This window comes from Mastomys coucha, unplaced genomic scaffold, assembly GCF_008632895.1.
Source record: "Mastomys coucha isolate ucsf_1 unplaced genomic scaffold, UCSF_Mcou_1 pScaffold18, whole genome shotgun sequence".
Classification (NCBI taxonomy): Eukaryota; Metazoa; Chordata; class Mammalia; order Rodentia; family Muridae; genus Mastomys; species Mastomys coucha.
In genome coordinates, this window is record NW_022196900.1 from 67,665,807 (window position 1) to 67,676,939 (window position 11,133).

The following is an 11,133-nucleotide window of genomic DNA, read 5'->3' on the forward strand; positions in this document are numbered from 1 at the left end:
CTCGAACTCAGAAATCCACCTGCCTCTGCCTCCCAAGTGCTGGGATTAAAGGCATGCGCCACCATGCCGGATTGTTTGATTGTTTTTTAAGTCTGCCCTGGGAGGTTAGTTTCTGGAGCTTTGTAGGATCAACATCCTTACGTTCTCCAGGTCCTTGTGCACAGAGTATTCACATAAATACACACACATCCTTCTGTACACTTGAAATCATTTCTAGTTTGTGTTACCTAAGACAAGATGAACGCTAATGTAAATAGTTATCTTGCTGTGGACTGTTCTGGGAATAATGACAGGGAAAGCCCATACACTTTTAGCACAGCCATGCTTTTTTCCCTGAATATTTTCAGTCCATGGTTAGTTAAATTTGCAGCTGTTGTCTGGTTTGAATGCTGAAATAGTGTTTTTAACTAATGGAATCTGCATATGCAGAACTCATAAATATGTAGGGCCAACTGTAAATTTAGATTAAGAAACATTCAGTTACTTATTTTAAAATGCTCTGTTCTCACTGTAGCCCCAGGAGGTAGTCTCTGGTGCTCTGATTTGGCATGTCTCCTCCTGTCTTGGCTTCCCTGTAGGATAGTGTGGGAACCAAAGATTTCATGGCTACCTAACTGGCTACCCTCCTCCATATTGCTTTAGCTTTATGCTCTCAGGACTTGACTCAGGTATATTGTTCCCCAACCTTGGCTAGAAACAAAGGTTCAGCCCTGGTGACTGGGGATTGAACCCACGCCCTCTAACGTGTTAAGCAAAAGCTCTCCCACTGGGCTTTCTGGCCAGCCCTTGAGTTTACTTTTTCTTCTTTGTTTTCTGTCTTTGCAGGTGGCCTGACTCAGGACCTAAAGGCTGCCTCTTCCTGCTTTCTGATGGCCTGTGAGAAACCAGGAAAGAAGTCTGTGGAATCCTGTCACAACGTTGGACTACTGGCACATGACGGACAGGTCAATGAGGATGGCCAGCCTGACCTGGGGAAAGCCAGGGACTACTACACCAGGGCCTGTGACGGCGGCTATGCAGCCAGCTGCTTCAACCTCAGTGCCATGTTTCTACAGGGTGGCCCTGGCTTTCCTAAGGACATGGGTCTGGCGTGTAAATATTCGATGAAGGCCTGTGACCTGGGCCACGTCTGGGCCTGCGCCAATGCCAGCCGCATGTACAAACTGGGGGATGGTGTTGATAAGGACGAGGCCAAGGCCGAAGTGCTGAAAAATAGGGCCCGGCAGCTGCACAAAGAACAGCAGAAAAACGTCCAACCTTTAACGTTTGGGTAGTGTGTGGCCCAGCCCCCTTCCCAGTAACAGACGATTCACCCTGGCAGCTCCTCTCCCATCCCAGATGAGCCCTTGGAGGTCAGTCAGTGCCATCTGCTCCAGAGTGTCACCTGCTGGGAGTGGCCAGAAGTGTTTTAGTAAATAATCCTTTGTGTATACTCTGTGAAGACATCTACATTTATGGGGCTGTGTGTCTTAATTTCTAAACTGGACCTGTGAAAAATAGGAGTAAACTGCAAAGCCATAGACTTTTTGAGGGTTGGGGAGACAGAGAAGTTGGGAAACTTAGCAGCCATAGGCCTGAAAGAATCAGCCATCATTATCATTTTAGTCGGAAGAGCTTGGAAAATTAGAAAGTATCCTAATTTGCATAACAGAGGTCTTAGAACAGCGAGGCAGTCACGACTGCCACCCTCTGCCTTACATAACCCAACCGTGGTGTGGGCTCCTTGCCGATCCAGTCAGACCTTTCAGCAGATTTAGAGGAATCAGGAGCCTCGTGCTGAAGAAAGTTGAGGCGGTTATATTAGCCTTGCTGTTGCCAAAGGAGACAAAACCTAAGCCTCTCCTCTAGACAGATCTCTGGCGGTTAAAAATTAGCCTCTTGGCTGGCTCTGTTCCTCACGGGAAGACATGACTCTGGAAACAGCTCCAGCTAGGAACTTGGGACATGATGGATGCCAGGAAGTTGTCCACTGAGCAGAAACTCTTTTTCTTTCTGCTTTAAAAAAACAAAAACAAAAAACCAGGCCCCTGTGCTGCCTTCTGCAGGCCTTAAACTCCTGGCCCTTCCCCCGCCCACTGAGCTGGGGTTACAGGCATGCACCACTTGTGCCAGGCAGGACTGAGTCTGTTAAACTGTCCGGATGAGTGAAGTGTTTGAGTTGCTTTTCCATCTGCTATGCGGCTGCTCTCCAGATCCTGGTGGATGGAGCGTCTTCATCATGGTGGCCAGCTTTGTTGTGTGTGTGTTTGCCTTTTTAAGAATTCTTTTCCCTTCTGTTGTTTCTCTACTTGTCACCAGGGGGCGAGCTTGCCCTTTTCCTGTCACTACCCTGATCCCCCTTTCCAGTCTGGCAGCTAGCTGCTCTAGAAGAAAGGCTTGCCTTTGAAGGTTGTGAGCACAGCCCTCTCCCAGCCTTCCGAAGCTGATTCAGGAGAGGGTTTTTCCTGAGTGCAGAGACAGTTTTTAAAAGACATCAAGTTTGTTTTTAGAATGTCTTGAAAATAGTATTTGGTATGATTGAAGACCAACAAGCATTGGAAAGTTACTAATCATGGGCAACTATACGTAAACACCACACAAACAGTTCTGGAGCACCTGATGACCTATGTTTAGTCCCTGAGACCGCACAGGGGAAGTAGACAACGGATTCCTGCATGATGCCCTCTAGCCCATGAAGGAGTGCACACATAATATATGAATACATGTAATAAAACATGTAAAAGAAGACAAACGACTTGATTAAAAGACAACTCAGAGCCGTGTGTGGTGGTGCACTTTGGAGGCAGAGACAGCCTGGTGCACATAGGAAGTTCCAGGGGTACATAGTGAGACCCTGTGTAAAGAAAGATACAGAAATGGCAAATGTATGTATGAGATGCCCTCCATAGAGAGCATGGCAGGAGGGGTGCAGACTTCATGGAGCACACTGTGTGACCTAAGGGGCCACACAGCAGTGCAGGTGGTATACTGAGTAGCAGGGATGTGCATCATGAAAGGGGACAAACAGTGGCACAGCCACTTGGGGAGACAGTTGATCGGTATTTAAATGAAGCATTCAGCACCTTTTGGTAATCTTGTCCCTTTATAATTCCCCAGGGGAATTAGAAATATGCTCATACCAAAAGCAGCATGTGCATTTACTTAGGAGCCTGTTTATAATTGCCAAAACTTAGAAGCACAATGAAGGTGTCCTTCAGTAAATGCAAGGGTAAATGATACATCCAGACAGATGGACTATCTACTACAAGAAAGAAATGAATCACAAAAGATGTAGAGGGCTTTACTGAACAAAAGGCCAATCTGAAAGGGTTCCATTCTTGATTACAAATGTAGGATACTGGTATCCTCAAAAAGTAGATGCATACCTTTAGTCTTAGCACTCTGAAGGAAGAAGCAGGTGCATCTTTTGAGTTGGAGGCCATCCAGGGTTATTTATAGCAACCTCGTCTTGAAAAAAAACAAAAAAGAAGAGAAAGACTAGAGGTAAGTTAGAGCTTGGCAGCGAGACTCAGTGGTAGAGCACTCAGAGCACTGTGTTCCTGAGCTGCAGTTAGAACCGAGGTGGCCGGCTGCAGAGCTGGCTCAGCAGATAAGAGCACTCGCTGCTCTTAATGAGGACCCACACGTAGGCTCAGAACCTTCTCAGTCTTGTCCCAGAGCATTCAGTAACCTCTTCTGACCTCTGCAGGTATACACAAAAACACCACTAGATATGCAGGCAAAAGTCTTCTACACAACATAAAATTCTACAAGTGAATGTGGCAGGATGGTTAGAGAACAGTTTTTTAGGCTCATGCCCACTCTGTATGGTACTCTTGCTAGTGAGTACAGGTCATGAGCCTGTACATTGGTAGAATGTGAAAAGAGTAAACCATAAAGCAAGCAAGGGCTTCAAGGATGGTGGGTCTGCATAAGCCTTCTGTTGAAACTCTTTTATGTAAGGGCTGGTTTTTCATACATAGGAAATTGCTATATTGTCTCAGTTTTGCTGTGAACCAAAACTCTTAAGAAAATGCATTCAAAGGCTGAAGAGATGGCTCACGGGTTAAGAGTACTGACTGCCCTACTGAAGGTCCTGAGTTTAAATCCCAGCAACCACATGGTGGCTCACAACCATCTGTAATGAGATATGATGTCCTCTTCTGGGGGTGTCTGAAGACAGCTACAGTGTATTTAGTATAATTAAATAAATAAATACATCTTGAGTTGGAGGCCAGCCTGGTCTACAGAGTGAGTTCCAGGACAGCCAGGGCTACACAGAGAAACCCTGTCTCGAAAAAAACAAACAAAGTTAAAAAAGAAAATGTATTCGAAACAGAATCATCTAGCAGTAGAACCACTGCTATTAAACATCAGCCAGGAGGTGGTGGGCAACACCTTTAATCCCAGCACTTGGGAGGCAGAGGCAGGCAAATTTCTGAGTTCGAGGACAGCCTGGTCTACAGAATGAGTTCCAGGACAGCCAGGTTACACAGAGAAACCCTGTCTCGAAAAACCAATAAGTAAATAAACATCATGTATAAATTGGAGCCTTATGTATTTACTGTTGGTTGGAATTTAACAGCTTAGAAATAAATTTTTGTTTTATGAAATTGCTTGCCAATGTTTGTGACTATCAGCTTTGTGGAGAAAATGCCTGGACTTCAGCTCTTACGGATGTTTTCAGTTCTGGATTAGTTGAAGGCAAACTAAGCCTGTATGTTTAGGTACCTGATAGTGAGAATGATAGGAAATTTTAAATTAGCCCTGTGAGCTAGTAATTCCACTTCTCTGAACTGAAAGCTGTGTCCCCTGGGACTTGTGTGTAGCCTGTGTTCATAGTAACATCAGCCAAAGGTCCAAGCAGCCGAAATGTCAGTGAGTGAAAAAACAGGTTGCCGGCATACAGCGTAAGCAGCCATGAAAGAGGATTCTGGTACGATACAACAGGAATAAACTGAAGACCCTGCTAAGGGAAATAAGCCAGCCACCAAAAGATAAGTTCTGCGTGTACTAGTATAGAATCATGCATAAAAAATTATCAAATGGTCGGGCGGTAGTGGCGCACTCCTTTGATTTCAGCACTTGGGAGGCAGAGGCAGGCAGATTTCTGAGTTCAAGGCCAGCCTGGTCTACAGAATGAGTTCCAGGACAGCCAGGACTGTACAGAGAAACACTGTCTCAAAAAAAACAACAAAAAAAGAATTATCAAATGAATGTAGAGGTTTCAGGTTTGTAAGACAAAAAGTTGCAGTTGCTGGTGCTTTGTTACAAGACGTGAGTTGGGTGTGCATGCATCTGTAATCTCAGCATTCCATGAGCAGACAGGCAATCCTGTCTAAAAGGAAACTCAACAGAGACCTATCGTGTACATGTAAATATGGTTAAGATAGTAAATAGTGTGTGTGTCTAACACAATTTTAAACTATTTTTAAAAATTTTTTTAAAGTCTGTAAGTCTCATTCTAGCTCTCATTGGCCTGGGGTCTTTTGTCCAGACTAGATTTGTCCTGAACTCAGAGATTTGCCTGCCTCTGCTTTCTAAGCCCTGGGAATAAAGGCATGTGCCACCACATGTTGCCAGTATTTTTTGTTTTGGTTTTGGTTTTCTTTAAAAAAAAAAAAAAAAGATGTATTTATTTATGTGAGTACACTGTAGCTGTACAGACGGTTGTGAGCCTTCATGTGGTTGCTGGGAATTGAATTTTTAGGACCTCTGCTTGCTCTGGTCAATCCCACTCACTCCAGTTGGCCCAGCTCGCTCTGGTCAACTCCGCTTGCTCAGTCCTTGCTTTATTATATGTAAGTACACTCTAGCTGACTTCAGACACACCAGAAAAGGGCGTCAGATCTCATTACCTGTGGTTGTGAATCACCATGAGTTGCTGAACTCATGACCTTCAGAAGAGCAGTCAGTGCTCTTACCAGCTGAGCCATCTCTCCAGCCCTGTTTGTTTTTCAAGACAGGGTTTCTCTGTGTATCCTCGGCTGTCCTGGAACTCATTCTGTAGACCAGGCCGGTCTCAAACTCAGAGATCTGCTTGCCTCTGCCTCCCAAGTGCTGGGATTAAAGGTGTGTGCCAATATTTTTTAAATGCATAGTTTGAATGTTTTATTTTAAAGGAAGTACAGGAACTGGCAAGATTGCTTAGCAGGTAAAGCCACTTGTGCCAAGCCTGACTCCAGGATCTACCTAGTAGGAAACAAAAAATGCTAATTTAAAGAAAAAGTCAGATGGGGTGGGGTTGGTAGCCTGAGAGATGACCTGGGTTAAGAGCACTGCTTTTCTTCCAGAGGACCCAGGTTCCCTAGCACCCACTGCTGCTTCTAACTGTCTTGTGCCCTCTTCAGGGCTCCTCAGCCACCAGTACACATGTGTGCGCACACACACACACACAATTTGTTTTAATTTTTTCTTTTGACATTTTAATTTTGTGTATATGAGTATTTTGCCTGCATGTATGTCTGTCTGCTGGTATCATTGAACTGGAGTCTCAGGAAGTTGTGAGCCACCATATGGGTCCTGGGAACTAAACTCAGGTCCTCTAGAAAAGCAACATGTGTTTTGGGTTGTGTTTTGTTTTGTTTTGGGTGTTTTGGGTTTTTGGGGGGTGAGGCAGGGGAGTCTAAGACAGGGTTGCTTTGTGTAGCCCTGGCCATCCTGGAACTCAATCTGCTTCCCAAGTGGTTAGAGGCCTGTGGCACTGCCCCCTGGCTACAGTAAGTGCACTTAGTGGCTGATAGCATCCCTCTAGACCCCACCCAAAAACTGAGGATTCTATTCTGGGACAAGAGATGGCTCAGTGATGGAGAACACATACTATCTTTACAGAGGACCTGAGTTTAATTCTCAGCACCCATGTCAGGCAGCCCACAACTGCCTGTAATTACAGATCTGCGGATCCAGTGCCTCTGGCCTTGGAGGATACTTACACTCATGTGTACATACCCATACACATAATGAAAATTAGCTTGCTTTTTTTCTTAAAGACTTACTATATATATAGTTTTCTGCCTGCATGTATGCCTGCGCACCCAAAGAGGGCATATCTCATTATAGATGGTTTTGCACCACCATATGGTTGCTGGGAATTGAACTCAGAACCCTGGAAGAGCAGCCAGTATATCTGAGTCATCACTCTGGCCCCAAAATTAGCCCTTTTTAAAATTAAAAATTGGTCCAGCATTTGGGAGGCAGAGGCAGGTGGATCTGTGTGAGTTGGAGGCCAGCCTGGTATACAGAGTGAGTTCCAGGACAGCCAGGGCTATTAGACAAAGAAACCCTGTATTGAAAGATCAAAACAACAACAACAACAAAACAGAAGTGGGAGACAGAAGGCTCAGTAGTTCAGAGCAGTTGCTGCTTTTGAAGAAGACAGGATTCCCAGTACCCCTCACAGCAATCCCTAACTCTAGTTCCAAAGGATCCAATGCCCTCTTCTGACCTCTTCAGGCACTGGACACACGTGTGTATGCTTACATGTAGACAAAATATAAAAATATTTTTTTTAAACATTAAGAGTTTATTCAAAAAACTATGTTTTCATAACTACTGGCATTCTTTGTTGCAAATACTTTTGCCTTTTTCTTCATAACAATCATCTTTTCAAAGCCAAGTGTGATGGCTTTGAAGCACACAGCAGAGGCAGGCAGAGCTCTGAATTTGAGGGCAGTCTGGTCCACAGAGGGAGTGCCTGGACTATGCAGAAACCAAAGTTAAAGTTTTCATAGTTAAACAATGGCTTCTGAGATGCTGAGCCGTCAGTTTACTTGGCTGTGGGGAACTCACTCATTCATGGAGTAACTCCTGCCTGGGACCTGAGGTGCCTGCATAGTTAGGTCTCATCCTGAGATGGAGCTGGGAACCATGCAGAAGGTTAGCTGTCAGAATGTTACATTTCAGGCCAGATGCGGTATACACTCATAATCCCAGAGCTCCAGGAGTTCAGAGGATTGAATTCCAAGCCAGTCTGGGCTGCATAATGAGGCTCTGTTTCAAAAAAAAAAAAAAATCCAACATGGGACACATGGATGATGTGGGGCCTGAGCTAAGGAGTGTGAGGCAAGGGAGGGTGGGGAAGAGGTTTGAGACAACTGGATAAGCAAAATTTAGAGTACAGTCAAGCATGAATTTAAAGAGAAACATAAATTTTAGCTTGGGCAATTCCAAAGACAGTGGGAGTCATTCATTCTGATTTGACGCTTGTGTGAATGGGTTGAACAAGAAACAGCTGTTTGCTGGTTTTTAAGATAGATGTAAATACATCCAAAAATAAGTTCCTTTGTCTTTGGTTTGTTTGTTTCGTGAAATTGCTTGAAAACTTTTGTGCAGAGTAGCACAGGGCAGAGAAAGTGCCCTGACAGCATTGTGTGCCCGTGTGCACCATTTGGGATTAGAAAGACAGACTAACTTGTTTAGGGCACCTGACAAGGAATGAGAAAAAATTCATTAAAAAGTAATTGTTTTAGGGGTTCTTAAGATGAATCAGTGGGTAAAAGTGCTTGCCTCCCCAAATCTGATACTTGGAGTTCAATCCCCAGAACCCTCATATAAACAAGGTAAGGGAATCCAGGCTCCCTGTATGTCTGTAGCATGCAGGTACCCACACATACTAATGATGATGAGGATACTAGAAGGTTAAATGCAGTTTTAGAAAGCTTTGGCTTCCAAGCTGCTTTTGCAGCTCAAATCATCACTTGGAAGCCTCCCATCTCATGGTTTGCGGTGGTTGTGTGGACCTAGACCTCACTTCTTAGGTCCAAAGGGCATATACTGGTTTCCACTCTTTGTTCTGCATTTTATTGACTCTCTGATCTTGGACAAGTTACCCAACTTTCTGTGTTCAGGTAGATAAGAAAGTTCTGACAGGTCCTTGGGAGGATTAAGTAACAACCATTACCGTTATCGCAGAATGATGGACTGTAAAGGCAGATTCTTCAGTTAGGTCATTGTTTCTTGCCCTGTGGTATTGTTAGCTTCTGTGGGAGTCTAGCTTTTAAAACCAGCTGCCATCTTTTAACTATCTGGGGAGCAAAGGAAGGGTGTTTCTGGGGAGGGGAGGTTGATGGCATAGAGCAGCTGCAAGAGGTGGGCCTGGGACAGGGGAGTTGGGGCCCCTCTCTTTTCTCTGCTGCCTGAACCTACTCCCTGAGAACGGCACCTGCTGGGGGCTCCCAGTGGAAGCGATTCCCAGCTGTTGCTCCTCCTCTGGTCTGAGAAGTGCTGATTATATTACAGTTTATGTATCAGGCCTCTGTACTGTTTAAATCAGAAAGGGCCCTTTCTCCAACATGTCTCCCACCCCCATGCCAATTCCTACCAATGTATTTGGCTCCTTCGTGTTCCTTGGGTTTCTGCATCAGGGATTTGCCTGTAGTTGGCTGTGAGCTACCATCCAACAGCAAAAGGTAGTCAGCACACACATGCTAACTGTGGGGGTAGATGTGTTCGATAACTACTGACAATCAGTACACTAAGTATACACTCATCACACTGTATACCTTGAATACATACACTTTCATTTGTAAGTTTATTATGAATGAAATGAGAGAGAAACAACAGAAGTACCCAGGTTACCTATACTGGATTTTCTCCTGGAACCCCTTCGGTCTCTAGTCTCCTGGTCTGGAAGTCTGCATATTTCTTCAGGCTGCAGTAATGCAGTAGTCCCTGCTCCTACATAGCTTCCACCCACCCATCAGAACATCCTTGACATTTGCCAACCTCTGTACTTATGGTCTCTGCTCCTCAAACAAATGTGAGGTCTTGGGGAACAAGGGATTTGGTTGGTCCTATCTCTACCCTCAGAGGTGAGGGAGGCTGGGTATATCGCAGTCCTTCAGTGCTTGCTTGCTGAGATGTTGTGACAGCCTCCCCCACCAAGACAAATCAGACTTAGGCTCCTCCTCACACGTTAGGCTCTGCAGCTCACAGGGTTGTAAACAAGTCCCCACCCCCATCCTGCCTCCAGTAGGCTGCAGCTAACCTGGCTCCAGCACACAGAAGATAAAATCAGCTCTCTTTGATTGGGCTCTGAGCTTAATTTTTTTTTTTTAATTTTGAAATAATGAAGGGACAGGATCCAGCATTGCCACCCTAGCATCTTAAAGCATGTGCTTGGACATTTAATGCCAAAGACCAGAATTAATATCTTCATGGCTAAAGAATCCTAAGTAAGCCACATATGCTTAGAACACTAAGAATAATTGAGGAAGGACTGAGTGCAGATGACGGACATGAGTTAGGAAAAATGATATAAAGCTTATTGCTTTTCTAGGTCTAATTCTATCAGGATTTTGTTAGGGTTTTGAATAAAATACATTCCAATACTGAAAGTTTAAAATGTAATGTGAAGCTCCACAGCTCCATTCTAAAGGCCAGTCTTCATTGTACAGAAGTTCACTGAGTTACAGATTTTTTTTTTCTTGGATCTGGTTAATTTTGATGTGTGGTGTTTTTATTTATTTGCAAGGTTTCTTTCTTCCTCCCTCTCCCCCAACCCCTCCCCGCTCCCCAGGATTTAGGAGACAGGGTTTCTTTGAATAGTCCTGGCTGTCCTGGGAACACTACTAGTCTAGCTCTGTAGACTAATGTAGCCTCTAACTCAGAGATCTGCCTGCCGCTCTCTCCTGAGAACTGAGGTTAAAGGTATTCACCACCACTGCCCCGCTCTTTGTAAGGAGACTGGGATCTCCTTATATCGTCCTGGCTGTCCTAGAACACCCACTGTGTAGACTGGCTGAACTTCAACTCACACAGTCTCCTGCTTCTGCTCTCTGAGTGCTGAGATTAAAGGCATGTACTACATGATGTGTTGGAACGGCGGATCGCGTCAGGAAGTACACAAGGCCCAAACAGTTCCACATGTAAGAGGTTTAATTGAGAGGGAGTAGGGGTAGTGGCTCGGAAAGAGGGGAGAGAGAGAGAGAGAGAGAGCAAGATGGAGGAAAGTACCCATATAGCAGTCGCAGGTCAAGGTGGGACGTGAGCCCAACGGATTCTGAGAATATGGTGGCCGTTGCCCTGGCAACAGGTCTGTGGACCCGCCCATGTATCATCACAGGCTCTGGATGCTAACATACCTCCTTTTTTGATATTATAAAGAGAAGGAAAGAAAAAGGGAAGGGGAAGCCGATGATGAAAAGGGAATGAGGG

At 44.9% G+C, this 11,133-nt stretch overlaps 1 protein-coding gene across 1 annotated transcript in view; it reads left to right on the plus strand.

Moving 5' to 3' along the window:
• Window positions 1-2,725, plus strand: part of LOC116096374 (cytochrome c oxidase assembly factor 7) — an 11,865-nt gene extending 9,140 nt beyond the window's left edge. The window contains exon 3 of the mRNA XM_031378124.1: window positions 826-2,725. Coding sequence (XP_031233984.1) covers window positions 826-1,274 — 449 coding nt within the window. The 3' untranslated portion in view covers window positions 1,275-2,725. The remainder of the gene's footprint in view (window positions 1-825) is intronic.
• Window positions 2,726-11,133: the final 8,408 nt, after the last annotated feature.